Source organism: Geotrypetes seraphini, chromosome 14, assembly GCF_902459505.1.
Source record: "Geotrypetes seraphini chromosome 14, aGeoSer1.1, whole genome shotgun sequence".
NCBI lineage: Eukaryota > Metazoa > Chordata > Amphibia > Gymnophiona > Dermophiidae > Geotrypetes > Geotrypetes seraphini.
In genome coordinates this window covers 29,059,975-29,083,940 of record NC_047097.1, presented here as the reverse complement: position 1 = coordinate 29,083,940, position 23,966 = coordinate 29,059,975, and the positions used below count along the sequence as shown (strand labels likewise).

Genomic DNA, 23,966 nt, shown 5'->3' with positions numbered 1-23,966 from the left:
GGCAACAATTAGAGGACAAATAATTTCTTATTCGGCTTTTCTAAAAAAACAAATTAAAAAACAATTTTTGATCTTAGAAAAAGAGATTAAAAATTTAGAATCAAAACTTATAGAAAAATGGGAATATTCTATTCAACAAGAATTATTAAAATTAAAAGGTAAATATAATGAGATCTCATCTAAGATGATTAGGAAAGATTTATTTTCTCAACAAACATTGTACTATGGTAATTCAAACAAATCAGGAAGAATATTGGCAAACTATCTTAAAGCGAAAAAAAAGAAAAACAAAATTAATAGCAATAAAAGATGAAAATGGAAATATATATACACAAATTGAACCTATTTTAAAACAATTCTTAAAATTCTATAAATCTCTTTATTCTTCCGAAAATTATCTAAATAAAGAAAAAGATGGTTTTGAATTTTTAAAAATGTTAGAGGGTCCAAAAATTCCTGAACATATAAAACGAAGTTTGGAAGAACCAATATCACTAAAAGAATTAGGAACAGCTTTGAAGTCCCTTAGAGTTGGATCCGCTCCAGGTGGTGATGGATATACAGTGGAATTTTATAAAACATTTCAAAACTTTTTATTACCCTATTTATTAAATCTTTATCAATATCAACTCAATAAAGGTTGTATTAAAGGCACTATAGCAGAATCTTTGACTATTGTTTTGCCAAAGTCCAATAAAGATCCCACTTTGGTATCAAACTATAGACCAATATCTTTAATAAATGTAGATGGAAAATTATTAGCAAAAATACTTGCGCTAAGATTAGCTAAAGCTCTCCCCCATATAATAGGTATGCATCAAACAGGATTCGTTGCTCAAAGACATTCATCTCATAATACCAGATTAACATTCCATATGTTATATTTAACAAAGAAAATGAATGAACCTACTTTTGCAATTTCATTAGATGCAGAAAAGGCCTTTGATAGAGTAGAATGGCCTTTTATGTATCAAGCAATGGAATGGTTTGGTATAGGTCCTGGATTTATACAAATGATACAAACAATGTATAGCTCCCCTTCTGCTAGACTATATATTAATAATACGTTTTCAGAAAAATTTAATCTACAGAGAGGAGTTAGACAAGGATGTCCCTTATCCCCTTTGCTGTTTGATATTGTTTTAGAACCCTTAATATTAGCTATCCAACAAGCTAAGGAGATACAGGGTATACCTCATTCAGATAAAGAATATAAGATATCTGCTTACGCAGATGATTTATTACTATATCTGAAGAATCCAGAATCCACCATTCCACATCTACTTGAATTGATTGAGAAATTTGGAAATTTTCAGGATATAAAATTAATTGGAATAAATCAGAAATTCTTCCACTAAATATACATTGTACAAAAGGTTTATTTGATACATTCCCTTTTGTTTGGAAGGAAGAATATATCAAATACCTTGGAATTTTGATAACAAAAACAGTAGATGAAACAATGAAAATTAATGAAAAATGCTTATTACAAAAAGTAATAGAAATGTGTGAGCAATGGAATCCTTTGCATTTATCTTGGTGGGGAAGAGTACAAACTGTAAAAATGATGATTTTACCGGTAGTGTGTTACCAAATGGGGATGATACCAGTTTTCTTTCAAGATTCGTTTTATACAAAAATAAATAGGACTTTGACAAAATTTATATGGCTTAATAAAAAACCAAGAATTGCTCTAGCGTCATTACAAAAACCAATTAAAGAGGGAGGGGTAAATTTTCCCAACTTTTATAGGTATCATCAAGCCTATATCTTACGTCATGGTATGTATTGGATCCTCCCAGAACCTACAGATAATATTCCAGACTGGTTTTGGCTAGAATGGAGGCTTATGTTTCCATTACGTCTTAATCATGTAATTAGTATCAAAATGCCAAGGTTATACAAAGATCATAAAATATTTATGGATACCTGGAAAACTCTAAAATACATAAGTAATCTTACTCAAATTCCAATTAGTAAATCAACCAACCAAACTATATGGCTAAACCCCAAGATCAAAATTGGCGGTTTTAAAGTCATCTGGAAACATTGGATGATAGCAGGCATTCGCACTTTGGATGATGTAATTAAAAATGATAAATTGCTGGAGTTTTCACAATTGCAACAAAAATTTGGTCTCAATAAAACACAATATTTTAAATGGTTGCAATTGAAGCAATCTATTCAGAAAGGGTTCCCTGAATGGAAAGATCTCGTTAAATATCACAGTTTGGAATTCTTATGTTTCCAGATGGACTCAATAGGTCACAAAGCCGCACAGTGGTATAAATTAATATCCGGATATATAAATAAAAAACCAAAAAATGGTCTTAGAGACATTTGGAGCATTGAGATAAAACACCAAATTAGTGCATCTCAATGGCCACGACTTTGGTCTTGGAGGCTAAAATGTACGGTGTCAGCATCTATGAGACAAACTTGGTTTTTTCTTCTTCATAGAGCTTTTTGGACCCCTACTCGTTTACAAAAAATAGATAGTTCAAGATCTAATAGATGCTGGCACTGTCATATTGAAATTGGGACATTAGATCATCTTTTATTCTTTTGTCCATTTATCCTATCATTCTGGAAATCAATTTGGCCCCAAATTAACAGAATGTTAGAAAATCCAGTAGCCTTGACATATGATACTATATTATTTGGAACAACTATGAGAGCAAAAAGCCAAATTTCATCCAGTAATAACAAACTTTTATTTATTTTAACTGGAATTGCAATACAACAAATTACATTCAATTGGAAACAACATGATAGATTGAACTATATGTTCTGGTGGAATTCGGTATGCCACATATATAAAATGGAACTCGCTATTGCAACACACAAAGGATACATGAATAAATTTAAAAAAATATGGGGACCATTAACCGATTTTTGTAAAGAAGGATAATTTTTCCCATAAATAACACTGGAAACATCTGAAGACCGTTAACATGATTTCTCTAATGAACTTTTCCCATGATAAGATAATTGTTAAGAGGGAAATGGGGTGGGTTTTTCAATTTTGATTATTACATACTAAATTAATATTTAAAAAATGTACAATAAAATTGATTTATGTATTATTGGTTGGGAAGGAGGGTGGGACAGGGGATTATTATATTAATTACATTACATTACATTACATCAGGGATTTCTATTCCGCCATTACCTTGCGGTTCAAGGCGGATTACAAAAGGTTAGTTTAAGGACAGAATTACAATGAATAAAGAATTACAGCGTTACAGAATGACAGAATTATATGAATTGTAGAGCATAGCTAGAGAGGTAATATGAAGAACTTGAGGGCTTTTAGTGGTCGTGTTTTTATTTCTGTTTTAGGAATTTCTTGAAAAGTGTGGTTTTTATTTCTTTTCTGAACGTCTTATAGTCTGGGGTGGTCATCAGAAGGTTGGAGATTTGGTTATCCAGTCTTGCAGCTTGTGTGGCTAGGAGGCCGTCATGTTGTTTTGTTCTTTTATACTTGATATTAATATATGAGTTAGTCAAGTGTGTATTTAAGTTTCTATTGAGTTTATTTGTAACACTTGTTGTAACACAAAAAAATGAATAAAGATTTAAAAATAAAAAATAAAAATTTTATAATAGATATCTATTTTATTAATTAATCCTTTCAATATTCAAATTTTTTTCTTGTATATATTTCATAAAATTATAATTTTCTTACATAGAATTAAAATATTGTTTTTATAATAAATTAATATATTTCATTTTTATATATTATTCTCAATATAACAGTAACTAATTTTCTTTTCAATATTTTTAATAATAAAAACATTGTAATTCGTTTCATTATTCATTAATCATAATAAGTTAATATGCTATATAATTGAATAAATTCTATATTTGATTAAATTATGTATTATATAAATAAATTTATAATAATTTAATAATTTTTATATTATATTTATATATATTTTTTTTTTATATAATTTTTTTTTTTTTCCTATTAATATTAATGAATATAGATGCTAATATATTATTAATAATTAATTTAATAAAATAATATTATATTATTGCATTCAGTATATCAGTAAAAATATTTCCAGTTAGTATCATTTCTTATTTCTTAATTAATTTTTTTTTTAATAATCTTCTTTCTTTTCCCTTTTTTCCATGTCCTTTCTTATTTCTTCTTTCTTCTTTCTTCTTTTTTTTTCCTTCAGCATAGTTATTTTTTTTTTCCATGTCCTTTCTTGTTTCTTCTTTCTTCTTTCTTCTATCTTTCTTCAGCATAGTTATTTATTTTTTTTTTTATGTGAATATAGGATCTTTTTGTGTCAAAAATTCTTTCAGTTTTGCAGGGTCTTGAAAGTATATGGATTTATTTCCACTGGATACTCTCATAGTAGATGGATAATATAGTCCATATATGTATCCTTTTTCTTTCAGCTGCTGTCTGTATGTGAGGAATTGTTTTCTTATGTTTGCTGTATATCTAGCAAAATCCGGAACTAAAATCAGTTTTGATCCTTTGTAGTTCAAGTTTTTATTTGCTTTTGCCATTTTTAATATTTCTTGAGCTTGTTGATATCTTAAAACCTTGAATATCAAAGGTCTTGGAGCAGCCTGATTTACTGGCTTTCTTGTGGGGATTCTGTGGGCTCTTTCAATTTCTAACGGCCATTTTGAATTGAGCTGAAGTAGTTTAGGCAAAAGATTTTCCAGGAATTGCACAGGATCTCCCCCTTCAATATTTTCAGCCAGCCCCAAAATTCTGATGTTCTTTCTTTTTCCTCTATTCTCCATGTCCACCATTTGATTTTTTAAAGCTGTTATTTCTTTTTTATCTTTGTCATATTCCTGTGTGAAGGAATCAAACCTCTCCATTTTTTCTTCCAGCACTGTCATTCTCAGTCTCTCCGTTTGGATCTCTTGTTTCATGTTGAGAAGTTCTTCTTTTACTTCAGTTATTTTATTGGCATTTTCAGTCAGCATTAGTTTTATTTTGAAGAGTTCAGTCATTATATCAGATTTTTCAGTCAGTTCTTCAGTCTCCATCGGGAACGGTGCACTCGATGGTGACAGGGGAGTAACTTTTGTTCTTTTTGCTGATATTCCTGAAGTTGAAGGTTTTTCAGCTTTCCCCTGCTTCATGCTTGCCATCTCCGACGTTGTTTTATATATTTTTAGTGGCGATTTGAAAAAGTGAAAGTTTTATTTTTGTTCCGTTTGTTGCCTGGATACGGGAGCGCTGCGGTTAGGCTGCCATATCGTGCGCGCTCCAAGCCAACAATTATAATTAAAATAGAAAACCCACACTCCCTACCTGTTTCAGAAAATCTAACCTAATACATCAAAAATATTAATTAATTCATACATATTATGAGAAAAATAAAATAATACCCACCCACATCCCCGCTTAACAAATATCTTATTATGGGAAAATGTTATAATACTTTGTGTATGTTATATATATATATATAAGACAATCAAATTTTGATAAATAGAGTACAGTACATTATATTCATTGCATGCAAAGTTGCGTTTATTTGAATATTTCTGGGAAAGGGGGTCCATAGCTTTCATCAGATTCTTAAAGGGGTTCGTGACTCAAAAAAGGTTAACAATCACTAGTCTAGATGAATAGTGTTGTCATTGTCATGTTTTCTATGTCTTTTGAATTTCATTGCCTTAAAATCAGTCTCTTGGGACCTTACTTAATTTTATGTGGCATGAAGGCCATAAAGGACCATTTCATAATTCCCTTGTTGCCTGCCATTTGCTTCAAGAAATGCCTAATTTTGTCTTTAAATCCCTAATGCTTTCTGAATAGTTGGCAGTTACAGATGGGCTGATTCCATTGCCTAACCGCACCCACCTTTTGTTAAGTGATGACATTATACCAGCAGCTTCTTTGATCTGTAGGTCGTGTATATTAGATTTGTTCTTCTTGTTTAAGCATTATAAGCTGCAAAAAAGATACTATTTTCTACTCAAAACTAATAGACTAATTATTTTAAATGTGTATTTGTTTGGCTTTAGGTCACTATAAACTGACTAACTAAAAAGTGACTGAGAACACCACTCCACAAGCAGGTTTCTAACAGACTGCTTCAGGAAACAAATTAAGAGCCGGATAAGTACTTCCTTTTCACTTGATAGTTTTTAATTAAAAGCTTTTTTTAATTTTTTATTTTTGCTTGTTTTATTAATGAAAGGGCTTAATTTAAAGCAAATAGTGAGATTTTGGACATGTGCGACATCTGTAATGCTTTTCCTTGTATCAGATTGAGAATACCTTGGTATGCAGGTCTTCACTGGGATGAGGGTTTCTCTGTGTCACCTTGAGAACAATTGTAAAAACAGTTTTGAGACAACTGTTAGTAATTTGACTTCCTTCTCATTCTTGAGGACAGGTTGTTTATTTGAAAGCTGCTTCTATTTAAAATCTCTTTGGAGGGAATGGCTGTTTTTCCTAGGACAAGCAGGCAGCATGTTCTTACATGTGGGTGACGTCATCCAGGGAGCCCGGTACAGACAGTGCTAAAGTTTACTGTCGCTTTAAGCTTTTGCAAAGCTTTGAGACTGCATGCACAAGTGTCTTCCCGACCAACATCGGCTAGTGGTTATTCAGTTCTTCGTTTTCCACAGACCGAAGAACTTGTCATCACAAGACAAGCAGGCATTATATTCTCACATATGGGTTGACGCAACCGACAGAGCCCCGGTACGGACACTTTAAAAGTGCTACGCCACTTTACTTTCAGAAAGCTCGCGATAGCCTGCACTGCGCATGCACGAATGCCTTCCTGCCCGACGTAGGCACACGGTCCCTCCGTTTCTTAGTTTCTGCAGAGCTAAGAAGTCACGTTTCAATAGTCATTGAAAATTTTTTTGCTGCCTTTCCGCTCTCGCGGTTTGTGACTTTCGGTCACTTTTCTCTATTTATTTTTCTACTTATTTTTTCTTCTTCGCCATTGGCAAGCTTTTGAACCAGCGGGGCCTCTTTCTCCACCTCAGCCATCACGTTTAATTTAGCAGAGGCGGTATTCCCGTCCATGTCACAACCCTAGCCTTGGGTTTTAAAAAAGTGCCGTCGCTGTGCTCGAGCTATTTCCATGACTGACCCTCACCGCTGGTGTCTCCAGTGTTTGGGATCCGAGCACCGTCCTGAAACTTGCACGTGCATACTCTTCTTTACAAAAAAGAATTTTGAAGAATCGTCTTCTACAGTAGCGGCAGCTTTTCAGTGATGCCATGGAGGGGATGCCGAAATCGTCACCGACTAGATGACACCGAGAACTTCGGCACCCGGCACTGATTCTGGTGTCGCAATATACCATCTCTTTGAGTAAACTGGCTAAGAAGCCTTCTTCCCCCTCTGGGATGCAGGTCAAAGCTGCATTGTCAAGTCATTGCCGACCTCGCAAAAAGTCCCGTAGCGCACGGTCCCAGTCTCGGTAAGTGCCTCTACATCGGCTTCCTCATCACTGGACCGTGCCCACTGCACCTTTGGTACCAGTGAAAAAAGCCTTCGCCTTCCATACTGGTGCTAACCCCTTAAGCAAAAAAAATAGATGCCTTGCTTAGGGAAGAGATTGGAGAGCATTTTCAATGTTGTTTCTGACACAGCTTCTCCCGGTGTCGGACACCGACTCCTCCGGTGCAGTACAGTCTGGGCATATCACGACACCAACCACCGGCACCGTTGATGTACCTCTGACATGATGTCAAGGTTTGTCTCGCAGTTCCCGGTCTACAACACAATTGTCAAAGCATTCATCTCAACACTGAACTCTATCCACCCAGTCATCGAGAACTACCACACCTGTCAAGTCTGGTAAAGTGTCTCACAAGCACAAGCATACCAACACCTCCACGCCAGATCGACGCCGATCTCATCAGCGCTCCCCTTTGATGTTGCAGGACTCTGACTTGTTAGGAGACTCAGATCCAGCGACCCCATTGACAACAGAGGCTGAGGGTTCTTCTGGCATCAGGTTCTCCCACTAGAGCTTCCCGACTGAAAGAAAAAAATCTCACTTTCAAAATTAATTTGTGAAATGGGGAAGGATCTCTCTGTTACTTTAGAGGCTAGGCTGCCTCCAAGTACAGAAAAGAATACTTAGAAACTCTTAATTATGATCAGCCTCCTAGGGAGATGCTCAAGTTAACCTTACATGACATCTTGCGTGAGACTTTTTATAAGACCATTGAGACTCTCCTCACCATTCCAGTTGCTCCTAAAAAGTTGAGAGTCTCTTTATAAAGTAATTCCTCTTTCGGGATTTGATAAATCACAACTACGACATCAATCCCTGGTAGTAGAGTCCACTTTGAAAAAGTATTCATCAGCCTATGACTATGCAGCTGCATCTCCTGGTTGAGAGGGACGTACCATGGATAAGTTTGGGCACCACCTTTACCAAAACTCAATGCTAGCGAATAGAGCAGGAAATTATTTTTATTTCTCCTGCTACCTTAAGCATCTCGTCAAGCAGTTCTCTGGTTACCAGACATACATCCATGCTCGAAAAGCTAAAGGTTTTCAACAGCTTAATTCTTCTGTTCTGCAGCTTTGAAAATACATGGTCCGTTCTACGTATGACTCTTTTGAGCTCACCTCAAGAGCAGCGGCCATGTCGGTGACTGTGCATAGACTGGCTTGGCTTCGGGTGTCTGACATGGATGTTTTGAGACCCTGGGTTCATAAGAACATAAGAATTGCTGCTGCTGGGTCAGACCAGTGGTCCATCATGCCCAGCAGTCTGCTCACACAGCGGCCCTCTGGTCAAAGACCAGCACCCTAACCGAGACTAGCCCTAACAGTGCACGTTCTTGTTCAACAGGAACTTGTCTAACTTTGTCTTGAATCCCTGGAGGGTGTTTTCCCCCTATAATAGCCTCCGGAAGAGCGTTCCAGCTTTTCTACCACTCTTTGGGTGAAGAAGAACTTCCTTACGTTTGTACAGAATCTATCCCCTTTCAGCTTTAGAGAGTGCCCTCTCATTCTCCCTATCTTGGAGGTGGTGAACAACCTGTCCTTATCTACTAAATCTATCCCCTTCAGTACCTTGAATGTTTGGATCATATCCCCTCTCAATCTCCTCTGTTTGAGGGAGAAGAGGCCCAGTTTCTCTAATCTTTCACTGTCCCTGCTCATTAAAGGATCTTACGCTCAAGGCAGTGTTCCTGGTGGCCATTACTTCTGTGAGATAAGTTTCTGAATTGCAGGCTTTCTCTTGTAGGCCTCCCTTCCTGGAGTTTTCTAGGGAGCGGGTTGTGCTGCGTTCTGTTCCTTCCTTTCTGCCAAAGGCGGTCTCGCTTTTTCATGTCAACCAGTCCGAGGTCGTCCCAGTTTTAGGTAGTTGGGAGAGTTCCTCGTTACAGAGGCAGTTGTGCAAGTTGGAAGTCTGTAGGGTCCATCGCTCTTATGTTCAGCGGACCCAGGAGTTCCAAATGTCAGATCATCTTTTTGTCCTCTTGGCGGGTCCTCGTAAGGGGGACGGCGCTTCCAAGACTTCCATTGCGCGCTGGATCAAGGAGACTATTGCTTCCATGTACCTTCTTCCATCAAAGCCTGTTCCGGAATTTCTCAAGGCTTATTCCACTCGGTGTCAGGCAGCTTCATGGGTAGAATCTTCTCTTGTGCCTCCGGTGGATATCTGTAAAGGTGCAGTTTGTTCTTAGAAACATAGAAAGATGACGGCAGAAAAGGGCTATAGCCCATCAAGTCTGCCCACTCTACTGTCCCACCCCATTAAGTCAGAGTGCTGCTTGACCCACGTAGAGATCCCACTTGGATGTCCCATTTATTCTTAAAGTCGAGCACGCTAGTGGCCTTGATCACTGCACCGGTAGTTTGTTCCAGTGATCCACCACCCTTTCTGTAAAGAAATACTTCCTGGTGTCACCACCAAATCTTCTCTCCATTCCTTTGTTTGCCACTACCATGTGGACGTTCATGCGCATTGGGATGCGGTGTTGGGTGAGCATGTTCTTGTGGATGCCTTTCAGGGCCCCACCCATGATGGGTACTGCTTTGGTATGTCCCATCAGTTGTATGCCGGTCTGGAGGGACACTAAAGTAGGAGAAATTAGGTTCTTACCTACTAATTTTCTTTTTTAGTTCCCTACAGACCATCACAGACAACGCCCTGTTATTTTATTCAGTGATTTTTCGTGAAGAGTATCGGTAACTTTTTTTTCTGCAGTATCCTTTTGTATTGTTGTTGGGGAATATTACAAGAGCAGCGGCATTTGATTTATGTGGTTTAGCTGCCGAACTGTGGTGTCTTTTTGAAGGTGCTTGTTCTAATCAGTATCCAACAGTGTTTACAGGTATAATCCAGACACTTACTTTGTCTTCTCTATGTGAGAGTGGAGTTGGTATGTATGTATTTTCAACCTAGTTCATGAAGGAAAATCAAGTGTGTGTTTATAAGATTATATGTATTTTTCTGATACACTTGTTGTAATATGAAAAAATGAATAAAGAAATTTAAAACCAAATCAACCTAGTTAGTTTCTGCTTGGCTATTTGTCAGACTAATTGTAGATGGGACTGCACAGCCCACTTGTACTACTGCCAGAAGTCAAAGTATCTGTCTCTACCTGCTGGCAGAGGAACATAGACCCATCTGCTTTGTGCCAGTCTTGAGGGACTAAACAGAAGAAAATTAATAGATAAGAACCTAATTTCTCCTTTTATTTTGAGAAAGCTTAAAAATATAGAAAATACTATGACACAAGAGGGTGAGGAAGAAAATCAAAAGATGATATAGATCTAAGAAATAAATACATTGATACTTTGAACACAGCTTCTGTTTCTTCAAATAACCATGAACTGTTTACTTCTGTCCTCTTCAGAGGCTCAGATCTTGGATCAGATTTTGGTGTTGTTGAAGAATCTCCAGAGAGAATGCCAGGAGGTGAGTATGTGGCCTACAAATGGTTAAAATGTGGTGACTGTAGGTTTACTTTCTTATTGAGGTGAGGCAGGACAATGATGTTTACAAGCTAGTAAGATAAATGTAAAACCTTTTCTCCATCACAAATGTCTTAAAAATCTGTATCACCTGTTAAGACTAACTACTGTGGCTTATCCACCAAAAATAACAGCTCTGGAGTTTTCACACAAAAAGCATTACTGCTTTAGCAACTCTCCAGACCGGCCCGGTTCACTGATGGGTAACAGCTCACTATGACCAGCAGGTGGAGACTGAGACAAAACAATTTGGCTGTAATACAAGTAGCTGTGCTTCTCCTTAATATATTCAGTCTGTTCTCAGTCTCCAAGCAGATGTGGTAAGCTGTTGCCAGTCTTCCCTGGGTTAGTGTAGACCTGTTGGAAGTTGTTTAGTGGCCTTCTTGTCCCCGTCTGGTGACGGACTGAGCTTGGGGGGGGGCCCTTATGGAGGTCCGACCGACCGACCTCGGGGGTGTCACACTCGACAGGTCACGAGTTGAGTCCCTCGCCCCCATTTCCTCCACCTCCCCAAAATTTTGTAGAGGTGCATTAGCTGTAAGCCTTGCCACTGATACCTCAAGGCATATGACTTAGAGAGCCAGATGGAGAGTCTGTTCTGACAGAAAATAAAAATCCTGAGGCAGTGCCGCTCTGAAGGGAAGTCTTCAATTTGACTGTACTTGTTTATTGTTAACTGGCACTCTTTCCTTAGCTAGGTCGCGTATTGCACAATGAGCACTTTTAAAGTGAAAAAGTGCTCATTGTGCTCCAGATGTGAGTTCAATGCGGTGCTTGCAGTGAGCCGGCTGCCGCAAAGGGGAATTCTCGTCAGCTGACAGCAGAGAAGCCCGGGCTTCTCTCGCCGCCCACACAGGGCTTTCCTCAGCCACTAATGGTCAGGGAAATCAGGTTTCTCTTACCACCGAAGCTGCTGGGGACTTCCTTACCGCTGCTGCCGGCTTGCCTACTTTAGCGGTTGGGGCGGTTCAGGCCTTTCAGCCGCTTCGGGGCGTTTTTCTCGGCGGGCTTTGCCTCCATTTTGTCTGCTACCTCAGTTGACCTTCCCCCTGTTTTGGAGAGACAGGGGCAGGTTTGTGTTGGGTTCTCTGCTTTGGCAATGAGTCCCATTGGGCTGACCAGCGTTTTTTCCCCCGATTTTGTCTTTAGCCTTATGCTAAGGCTTATTCTTCAGGTGGCTGCTTCCACTCTAGCTTGGCCCCCCTCAGTGCCGGTTTTTGTCCCCGTCTCCTCCCCTCTCGTCCAAACGGCCGAGGGTCTCTTTGGGACGATAATTTTTTGTATGGGGAGCAGTTTTCGCTTGATGAGGACCGATAGTATATTGATTCCTGCTAATGTCATTTGTCTTTGTAGGACTCATTCCTGTTTTTCAATTTTCTCTATTTCTCATGAGAAGACTCAGACCTCTACATGGTTTCACTGAAAGCTTGTAATCTTAATCCACCATTGGAATCATTCTAAATGACCAGAAGGTGAAGCCTGGGCCGTTTTTTGACAATTCCGGTATGAGCCTTCGGGGTCCCTTCCTTCTGGAGACTTCTCCCCTCCCCATCGGGGGAGTCTCCATCATTTCTACACCCAGTTGGAAAGTCTTACCACCGACAGTTGGGTGCTTTCCATCATCCAGGAGGGGTACTCCTCATTTCAGTCATGTACCCCCGGACCTTCCTCCAAGAAGGTTTCCTTCGGCCCGGTCTCAACTGCCTCTCCTTCTGCGGGAAGCTCAGGCCCTTCTTTGCCTTTGGACGGTCGAGGAGGTTCTTCCGGACCATTTCCGGTACTTTCTGGTACCCAAGAAGATGGGGGATCTGCGTCCGATCCTGGACCTCCGTTCTCTGAACAAGTTTCTGGTCAGGGAACGGTTCAGAATGCTCACCCTTCCTACCTTGTACCCCCCTCTTGGACGAGGGGGACTGGCTGTGTTTACTGAACCTCAAGGAAGCGTACACACACATTCTAATACACCCGGCCTCTCGCCAGTATCTGAGATTCCGGGTGGGGGATCTCCACCTCCAGTATCGTGTTCTTCCCTTCACCTAGCGGCCTCTCCGTGTGTTTTCACGAAATGTCTAGTCGTGGTAGCTGCGGCCCTGTGTCTCTGCAGCCTGCAGGTGTTTCCCTACCTTGACGACTGGTTGATCAAAGCGTCCTTGCGCCTCGAAGTCCTGCGAGCCACGAATCAGACCATCTTGCTCCTTCAGAGTATTGGCTTCGAGGTGAACTTACCCAAGTCCCACCTCTGTCTGTCCCAGTCTCTGGAGTTCATCGGAGCAGTCCTGGACACGGTTCGTCTCCGCTCCTTCTTGCCTCGGCCTCGTCAACAGGCCCTTGTTTGTTTATGCCAGAGGGTGGCCCATCTATCCTCGGCCCCGGCTCGGCTCCTGATGGTCCTCCTAGGTCACATGGCCTCTACGGTTCACGTGACTCCTTTTGCCAGACTTCACATCCGTATTCCTCAATGGACTCTTGCGTCTCAATGGAACTAGGATCGAGACCCTGTCTCTCGACTCATTGTCGTGACTCCTTTGTTGAAAAAGTCTCTCCGTTGGTGGATGCTCTCTTCCAATCTTTCCAGAGGTTTTCTGTTTCATGCCCTCCCTCCGCATATGGTCCTCACGATGGACTCGTCGACCTATGCTTGGGGGGCTCATCTAGATGGTCTTCGCATTCAGGGTCTTTGGTCCAGTAACAACCGCCTTTGTCACATCAATCTGCTGGATCTTTGAGCGATTTTCCTCACCCTGAAGGCTTTCTGTCACCTGCTTCGCGACCGAGTGGTCCTGGTCTGCATGGACAACCAGGTCGCCATGTATTATATCAACAAACAGGGGGGCACGGGGTTCCTGTGCCAAGAGGCGATGTGGCTCTGAGAATGGGCCATCCGCCACAACATATTCCTTCGGGCAGTCTACATTCAGGGCTGGCACAATTGTCTGGCGGACAAGTTGAGTCGTCTTCTGCAGCCTCATGAGTGGTCCATCCATTCCTTGACTCTGCGTCAGGTGTTTGCACGTTGGGGGACTCCAGATATCAATCTATTCGTGTCCCCCCTCAATTACAAGTTGCCCCACTTCTGCTCCAGGGTTTGCACCTCTCTCAGTCTCGAGGCGAATGCGTTCCCTCCATTCCCTCTGATTCTGAAGACTCTCGTCAGGCTCAAGTCCACGCGTGCCACCATGATTCTGATAGCTCCTCGGTGGCCCAGACAGCCGTGGTTCTCCCTTCTGTTGCAACTCAGTTCCAGGGAGCCTCTTCTTCTTCCTGTTTTGCCTTCTCTACTTACGAAGAGTCAAGGTTCTCTTCTTCATCCCAACCTTCAGTCTATGCACTTAACGGCTTGGTTCATCGAGACTTAATGCCCTCGTTCCATTTCTCCCAGTCTGTGCTGGATGTCCTGGAGGCATCTCGGAAGGAGTCCACTCGCCAGTGTTACCTTCAGAAGTGGACCCGCTTTTCTTCCTGGTGAGCTACTCGGCAGCTGGAGCCGATCTCTGCCTCCTTGTCTGCTGTCCTCGATTATCTGTTACACTTGTCTGGCGCTGGACTCCAGTCCTCTTCGGTTCGAGTCCACCTTAATGCCATTACTGCTTTTCATCAGCTGATTGACGGGAAGCCTATTTCTGTTCATCCTGTGGTTTCCCGCTTCATGAAGGGCCGTTTCCATGTTCATCCGCCCCTTAAACCTCCTGTGGTTTGAGATCTTAACGTGGTCCTTGCTCGTTTGATGAAACCCCGCGTGGGCTCACTTAAAGTATCTTACTTGGAAGGTTGTGTTTCTTATTGCTCTCACTTCTGCCCGTCGGATCAGTGAGTTTCAAGCCTTGGTGGCAGACCCATCTTTTATTTTCTTCCATCATGATAAAGTGGTTCTCCGTACCCATCCTAAGTTCTTGCTTAAGATTGTTTCTGAGTTTCACATCAACCAATCCATTGTTCTTCCTGTGTTTTTTCCGAAGCCCCATTCTCACCCTGGAGAAGTGACTCTGCATTCTCTTGATTGTAAGCGTACGCTGGCCTTCTACTTGAAGCGCCCCACTCCTCACCGTTCGGCTGCCCGGCTGTTCCTCTCTTTTGATCCTAATCGCTTGGGTCGCCCTGTCTCTAAGCAGACCATTTCTAACTGGTTGGCCGCTTGTATTTCTTTCTGTTACACTCAGGCTGGTCTCTCCCTGCCGGGTTGGGTCACAGGCCACAAGGTCCGTGCGATGGCAGCATCTGTTGCTCTCTTCCGCTCAACTCCCATTGAGGAAATCTGTAAGGCTGCCACTTGGTCCTCGGTTCATACATTCACCTCTCACTACTGTCTGGATGCTTTCTCCAGGCATGATGGCCACTTTGGCCAGTCCTTGTTGCAACATCTGTTCTCCTAATTTGCCAATCCTCTCACCATCCCATTCTGGTTAGCTTGGATGTCTCCCACATGTTGAGAATATGCTGCCTACTTGTCCTGGGATAAAGCACAGTTACTTACTGTAACGGGTGTTATCCAGGGACAGCTGGCAGATATTCTTGCAACCCACCCACCTCCCCATGGTTGGCTTCTTTGCTAGCTATCTGAACTGAGGCCACGCTGAGGAGACGCATGCCCTAGATCGGGCGGGAGGAGCTCGCGCGCATGCGCAGGCCAATCGCAAGCTTGAAGGTCTTCAAGCAAGTTTGCTTGCGAAAACGTCCGCTAGGGGGTTCTGTCGGTGACATCACCCACATGTTGAGAATATCTGCCTGCTGTCCCTGGATAACACCCGTTATGGTAAGTGTGCTTTTTCCAATAGCATTTGGGTATGTTAGTTATTACTCCTGTTCGGAGTATTGTTTATTTCTGTTTCCAGTTCTTAGTTCTAGGGTAAGGTATCTCTTATGTACTATTCCACAGTTTTGTTTTCAGTTTCCACCTGCTGGTCTTGATTGGGATATATACCCACTTGTAAAGATTAACCTCTACCGGTCTGGAGAAGCTAAATTAAAGTAAATTAGCAGGTAAGAACCTAATTTCTCCTTTTAAGTCATGCAAGGTCATGCATTTGGGCTGCAAAAACCCAAGGGAGCAATACCAGTTTAGGGGGTGAAGAACTTTTGTGCACGACAGAAAGAGCGGGACATTTGGTGCGATTGTATGTAATGATCTTAAAGTAGCCAAAACAGGTTGAAAAGGTGACAGTGAAAGCTAGATGGATGCCTAGGTTGCATAGTGAGAGGTATAGCCAGTAGGAGAAAAGGAGGTATTGATGTCCCTTTATAAGACTTTGAGACCCTCATTTAGAATATTGTGTACAATTCTGGAGGCCGCACCTTTAAATGATATAAAAGGATGGAGTCGGTCCATAGGAAGGCTACTAAAATGGTATGTGGTCTTCATCATAAGGCATATGGGGTTAGACTTAAAGATTTCAATCTGTTTACTTTGGAGTACTGCTGCCCCTTTTACCGCCTTATGGCACCTGCGTTGATGTTGTTTGTGCTTGTTCCAGTTTTCGTCCGTTTTTGACCTTTTCCATTCCTTAAACCAGTGATTCCCAACCCTGTCCTGGAGGAACACCAGGCCAATCAGGTTTTCAGGCTAGCCCTAATGAATATGCATGAGAGAGATTTGCATATGATGGAAGTGATAGGCATGCAAATTTGCTTCATGCATATTCATTAGGGCTAGCCTGAAAACCCAATTGGCCTGGTGTTCCTCCAGGACAGGGTTGGGAACCACTGCCTTAAACGAAGTTTTCTTGTCTCTGATCACTTCCTTCACCTCTACAGTGAGCCATGCCAGTTCTTTGTCCTTTTTCCTCTTTGATCCCTTATTGATACGCGGTATATATAGATTTTGCGCCTCTGTGTCCTTAAAAAGGGACCAAGCTTGCTCTAGCGTTTTTACAGTGCTTATCCTCTTCTTAATCTTCTTCCCTACCATGAGTCTCATCGCTTTGAAATTCCCTTTTCGGAAGTTCAGTGCCATGGCTATGGTTTTGGGCCAATGTTTCTCCCCTGCGTCCAGATCGAAGCAGATCATATTGTAATCGCTGTTTCCCAACGTCCCTTCTACTTCTACATCTTGTGCCGATACTCGCAAGTCATTTAGAATTAAGTCCAGAATTGCATTTCCTCTAGTATTTTTCTTGACAAGTTGTTCTAGGAAGCAATCGCCTGCAGCATCCAAAAACTTGGTTTCTCTAACACAGCCGGAGGTGCCTAAGTTCTAGTGTATTCCCGGATAGTTGAAGTCACCATGATAACTGAGTTGCCTCCCTTGCAGTTGTGTTTAATCTCGTCCGTCATTTCTCTGTCAATTTCTTCAGACTTCCCTGTGGGACGGTAGTAGATGCCAATCTTTGTTTCCAGGCCATTTGTTCCGGGAATTTTGACCCATAGAGACTCTAACTTATCCGTCAATTGTGGCGTGTTCTCTAGTAGATTCAATTCCCTCTTTGACGTATATGGCAATGCCCCCACCTTTTTTGGGCCACTCTATCTCTGCAGTATAGTTTGTATCCCGGTAGCAGAGTGTCCCAGACGTTTTCCTCAGTCCACCAGGTTTCCGTGATGCATATGATGTCAACGTTATCTTTTTGTGCCATAGCTTCTAATTCACCCATCTTGTTTCTAAGGGTCCTTGAGTTCAGGATGAAAGACTTAGGTAAGGTCCAATTACAGGTCACGGACCTGGGGGGCCGCCGCGGGTGCGGTCTGCTGGACACAATAGACCCCTGATCTGACCCAGCAGAGGCAATGCTTATGTTCTTTCTTGCATTTCCTTCCCTTTTGTGTCCTTTTCGATCTGTCTTGCCTGTGATCTGGTGAGTCTTTCCCTCTATCTTCTTGCACTGTATCCTCTGGGTATACCGGTTCCCGAACCATTGACTCTCTCTCTTTCGGACGACTGTTGGCTTTCCCCTTCTTCCTAGTTTAAAAACTTCTCAACTTCTCTCTTGATGTTGCTTGCAAGTAGCCTCGTTCCATCTCTGCTGAGGTGGAGTCCGTCCTTCCTGTATAGCTTGCTCTTCCTTCAGAACGTCGTCCAGTTGCGCACGAAGTGGAATCCTACCTCACACCAGCGCCGTATCCACGCGTTGACTGCTTGCAGCTCCATCTGCCTCTTCTCATCAGCCCTGGGTACAGGCAGGATCTCCGAGAATGCTATCCTCTGCGTTCTGGTCTTCAATTTCTTTCCTAGCATCTGGAACTGGTCCTGTTGTAGTTCCTGTTGCTCACATTGTTCATCCCCACATGGATCACCACCACTATATCTTCTTCTTCCACACTGTTGATGATCCTGTCGATGTAGCTCACTATGTCTTCTACCTTGGCCCCTGGTAGGCAGGTCACCAGTCAATCCAGTCTTCCTCCCACTATGTGGCTGTCTACTTGTCTGATGATGGAGTCCCCCCACAACGATTGCTGTCTTCTCTTGGTTCTCCAGCCGCAGGTCCGTGTCCCTGGTGTATGTCCATCTCTCCTGCCGCAGGTCCATATCCTTCATTCTCGCTGCTGTTGTCCGTCTGGTGGTCCACACTCTCTGTAGGTGTCTTTCGGTTGTTCCGCTGTTGCTGGTGATTTTCCACGGCCTCCATGTATGCCTCCTCTATGAACTTCTCCAGCTCTCGGACTTCTTCCTCGATGGTGTCCTCTGTCTCCCTTCTCCACTGCCTGAAATGCCTCCAGTTCCAGTATTCTACCCTCCAGGAGTCTGACTTGTTTCTTCAGGCTCTCCAGTTCTCCGCATCGAGCGCATATGTAAGACCTCCTCCCAGAGGGGAGGTAGTCATACATATGGCAGACAGTGCAGAAAACTGGATATCTCAACATCTTGCTTCCATCTGCTGCTTCCATTGCTGCCTGCTTGCTGGTCTGTTGTGGCTGTCCTCTGCGCCTGCCTTGCTGTGGCTGTCCTCAGTGCCTGCTGTCCTGTTTGTCCTCTGCGCCTACTGTGGTCTCCTTCTGCTCTCCTTTAGCAGTGGCTTGTCCCTTCTCAAGGCCCTTCGCAAAGGGTAGGCCCTCAGGTATGCACCTAAAGCAATGAAGAACAAAGGGATTTGTCTATGTTCATGAGGTGTGTCTGTCGGAGAAGTGGAATTTGAATCCATACTTCCTGATTCTTAGCCAGCTGCTGTAACCATTGCATGTATTAAGAAAAATTAATTTTAAAGCCATTAAGACTACAATGAATTGAGGTTAGAATTTGCTTTTCAGGTATGGAATTAAGAAGAAGCCCTCGAATCAAACAATTGTCTCTTAGCAGAAAGTACTCAAGTTCCTTCTATTCCTGCTCCCAGCCAAAGTCTTGCAATCTGGGAAAAGTACGTTCTGCATCCTTAGAATGGAGGAGTTCTGAACAAACAGGTACATCCAAAGAAATACACTTTTAATTTTTATATTGTTTATTCCAGTGCAAAAAGCACATGAATCCTGAACCTATGGGTAGTGTAACTTCACCCATGAGTACTACAGAAGGCATCATCTACATTTTCAACTCTGCCTCCCTGCATTACAGGGCACTGCCCTCTCTTCTCAGTTTTTTCCATCTGCATGCGAGTCAAGGTGTCTTTTCACCTGCTGTGTTTACATTTCTTATTTTGGGGATTTATCTAACATTTGTTTGAGGCTTCAGGTGCTATAGAGCAGTGGTTCCCAACCCTGTTCTGGAGGACCACTAGGCCAGTCGGGTTTTCAGGATAGCCCTAATGAATATGCATGGAGCAGATTTGCATGCCTGGCAACTCCATTATATGCAGATCTCTCTCATGCATATTCATTAGGGCTATTCCGAAAACCCGACTGGCCTGGCCTGGTGATCCTCCAGGACAGGGTTGGGAACCACTGCTATAGAGGTTCCCAGTAGTCCTGCAACAGCTTTGGCTGGGAAAAGTTGCAGGACTCAGTGTTCTGAGATATATATAGCTGGGCGGGCCACACTGCTGTTGGGCACATGTCTGGCCAGCCTATCTTAAAACTTGGATTGGCTTGCGGTTTGACCCCTGGGAGTTTGCTCACCTGGACTTTTTCACATCAGGTGACTATAGGCTGGAATTGGCCCCGCACTGTTTGGGAGACCTTGCACTTGCTGTCTGCATACCACCCCCCTTGAAGAATCATGTGGATACTGGTGGGGTAGAGAATTTCAGGCTTTTCAGCCTGTTTAAAAGTCAGCCTGAAGGGACAAGCCCCTAGACATCCTGCTTGCTTGTCTGAGGAAGAAAAGCTTTTCTTTCCTCAGATACAGTGGTAGCTGATGCAGGCACTGCACATGGCAGCACTTAGTATATCTCATTACTGTCTATGGGAGACATTGGGTTGGAATAGATTTGGTGGGTTTTAAGAGTTTCTGGGGCTTCCTTGAGGGTCCCCCACTAAACTTGACAAAATTAATGATTGGTTCCATACAAACAAACTTTCTCTCAATATAAATAAATCCTCTGGTATACTCTTTCCGATCAGGAACAACAAATGATAAATGGACAAATCTCTGTTAAATCCTGCCTTTTAAAAATGGAATCAAAAATAAAATTGCTCAGTCATTCTAGACAAAGATTTAACCTTTCATGACTAGATAAGCTCTGTCGTAAAAAGCTGTTTCTACAAACTCCGGCTCATCTATTCTTTAACCTCAATCCTCGATACTGATGCCATCACAACCCTTATTCACTGCCATTTGTATTACTGCAACTCCCTATATAATGGAACCACCCAAAAAGAATTACGTCGTCTGCAGCTCATTCAAAATACGGCAATAAAACTCATCTTTAAGGTAGGTAAATATGATCATGTTACTCCTGCTGTTCTTCAAAATCAAACTTTCGCACCTCCCATCCTTCCTTGATAAACTCATCATTCCCTATTGCTCTTCCCGGACCCTTAGATCGGCTGATCAGAATTTACTGACCATACCTTCTTTCAAGGAATTCTATCTATACTAGAAATACTAATTTCTCTGCTGTAGCTCCAACTTATGGAACACCATGTCACCCTCAACTCCACCACAAAAACTCACTTGACAAATTCAAGACTAAACTAAAAACATTCTTATTCCAAGATGCATACCATAGCGTACGCATACTTGGAGAAAATCCTGCACCCGAAGATACCGGGACGCCATAAGCAGGCGAATCTGAGATTGCAGTTTGCATACCCAGGCCTCTGGGTGAAAGACGTTTCCCAAGGAGATGTCGAACAGAACTCCTAGGTGCTCCAGGCGCTGAGATGGATTCAACCGACTTTCGGAAAGGCCGACAATCCATCCAAGCAACTGCAGAAATTCCACCACCCAAGCTGTGACCCGGGCGCTCTCCTGGAATGACTTTGCTCAGATAAGGATGAACCAGAATGCCCTCATTTTGCAACGCCGCCACAATGACAACCAGCACCCTGTTGAATGTCTGCGGAGCTGGAGCCAGACCAAAAGGAGCGCACAGAATGGATAGTGTTGCCCCAAGATCACAAATCTCAGGAAGTGATGATGGGAGGCCCAAATAGGAATGTGCAAGTAGGCCACCGTCAGATCAAGAGAGGACAGAAACTCCCCCGGCTGAACCGGCAGAATCGCAGACCGCAGAGGTTCCATGTGGAAGGATGGCACGTGAAGAGCCCTGGTAACCCCCTTAAAATCTAGGATAAGCCAAAAAGTCCCTTCTTTCGTTGGCACCACAAAGCAAATCGAGTATCAACCTGTGCCCACTCCTGAGGGGGAAATGAACCACCGCTTGGAGATCCAATCAACCTCTGAAGGGTCGGCCGAAAGGCCCTGCTGCTTCCACGCCACCTGCGAGGGTGAAGCAAGAAAATGATCTGCAAAGAACGGGCGAACCCCAGAGTATAGCATCCCGAATCACCTCCAGAACCCACTGATCCAACGTGATCTCTGCCCAATTTGGATAACAATCTCGCAGTCAGGCGCCCACCGGAACCAAGATGGGCGCCGGCAAAGAGTCATTGGGCCACCCGAAAGGACTGCATGCGCTGGAAGAACCTGCCTCTAGAGATCCCATGGAGACCGAAAAAGGGAGGCCCCCCTGACGTAGGGCAGAAGCAGCGGAAATCATGCCCACGAGCAGCACCACCCCGAGCCAGCAGCCTGGGCCTATCCTCAGGCAAATGACTTATCCAAGTCCTCTCCAAAAAAGAAAGACCCTATAAAGGGAAATTCTGTCCACTTAGCATTGGACGCAGTATCCGCCGACCAAGCGTGAAGCCACAATGTACAGCGCGATGCCACTCCAAAAACCAGCGACATGGCGGAAGCTCGCAAGAGGTCATACATGGCATCTGTAAGAGAAGAAACCAAGACCACCATGTCCACCACCGGTGACTTCAGATGGTGTACAGGACTGCCATGGAGCATGAAAAAGGTGCCATCCGGCACCTGCCACTGTATGAGCATAATACCCTGAATCTCCTGATGCAGAGGAAAAGATTGGGAAGCAGAGCAAATCCCCTTAAGCCCCGGTACGGACCACTATAAAAGTGCATTGCCACTTTTTTGTTTTGTTTTAAATATTTTATTCATTTTCATACTACAACAAGTGTTCCATATATAAAGTTATACAATCTCATAAAATACACACTTGATATACCTTCATACATCACTGTACATACAACATATCATTCTATAGTCATGTACTATACTATTTGAATAAATTATGTAATACATAATATGTATAACAATTACTACTAAAATTGTAAACCCACCCATCCCATCCCCTCCCCTAAAAAAAAAATTGCATACAAATACAACAAAATATATTGATAAATTCATATATATTATGAGATAATTAAAATAATACCCACCCACATCCCCTCTTAACAAATAACTTATTATGGGAAAATGGTATCATTCATTACAGAAGTCTGTTAATGGTCCCCAGATCTTCTGAAATTTACCAAAATAACCTCTCTGTGTAGCAAATGTACGCTCCATTTTATATATGGCATAATTCCACCAGAAGTTGTAATTTAACCTGTCATAATTTTTCCAATTGTATGTTATTTGTTGAACTGCTACTCCAGTCAATAGAAATAAAAGTTTGTCATTATTTGAAGAAATTTGACTCTTTGCTCTCATTGCCACTTTAAGTCTTTAGAAAGTTAGCTCACCTTCATCCACAAGTTTATTCATCCCAGAGTGAGACTTGCTCAAAAGTTCTAGAATAAGTGCTAGAGAGAATTTCCCACTTGGGCTCTATTGGATGACATCACCTATGTGTATTCCTATCCTGCTATCTTTGGAGAACACCTGCCACAGGTTAAGTAACATGTTAACTGGACTAACCATGAAGTCACCATACTAACCATGAAGTCACCATGATATCTTTGAGACAACCTTTGTCTAAACTGTACTGTTTTTCAATAGCAAAAGGAAGCAAATGACATTTTAACCAAAATTGGGTTAATGGCATATCTGACTTTGGGAAGCAAGTGCTACAGATGCGTCTAATTCTGCTTGAACTAAATTCTGTAGAGCAGGGGTGCCCAATACTTCGATCGCGATCGACTGGTAGATCGGGAAGGCAACGCAATTTGATTGCGCGAATCGATTGCAGAGCCCATCCCGGGCTCTGTGATAGACTCATGTTGCCCTCCCGATCTACCGGGATCATCAGCCTTCCTCTCCCCGACGTTCCCTACCGTCACCACAAGCTCTCCTTGCAGAAGCGTCGCGCTGATGTCAATCTCTGCTTGGCTGGCCCGGAACTTCCTCTCTGACATCAGAATTGACGTTGGGGAGCAGAATGCTGGTCAGCGTGATGCTTCTGCAGGGAGAGCTTGGGGCGGCGGTGGCTTGGAGGCCTGTTCCCCGATGGCGGCAGCAAACCTACTGGCTTGGGGGAGGGCAGGGAGAAAGAAATAAGGGTTAGCAGGGAGACAGAAAGAAAGGGGGCATGGCTCCCTTTTACTAAACTGCAATAGCGGTTTTTAGTGCAGGGAGCCAATGAGCGTCGAGAGCAGCATGGGGCATTCTGCGCAGCTCCCTGCACTAAAAACTGCTATCGCGGTTTAGTAAAAAGAAAGGGGGTATATTTGTCTATTTTTTGTA

The 23,966-nt window shown here is 42.6% G+C and overlaps 1 protein-coding gene across 1 annotated transcript in view; it reads left to right on the top strand.

The window, feature by feature from the left end:
* The window catches only part of TICRR (TOPBP1 interacting checkpoint and replication regulator), a 152,467-nt gene that overhangs the window by 92,286 nt on the left and 36,215 nt on the right, over positions 1 to 23,966 (top strand). The window contains exons 16-17 of the mRNA XM_033920782.1: positions 10,785 to 10,895; positions 19,130 to 19,279. Of these exons, the coding sequence (XP_033776673.1) occupies positions 10,785 to 10,895; positions 19,130 to 19,279 (261 nt within the window). The remainder of the gene's footprint in view (positions 1 to 10,784; positions 10,896 to 19,129; positions 19,280 to 23,966) is intronic.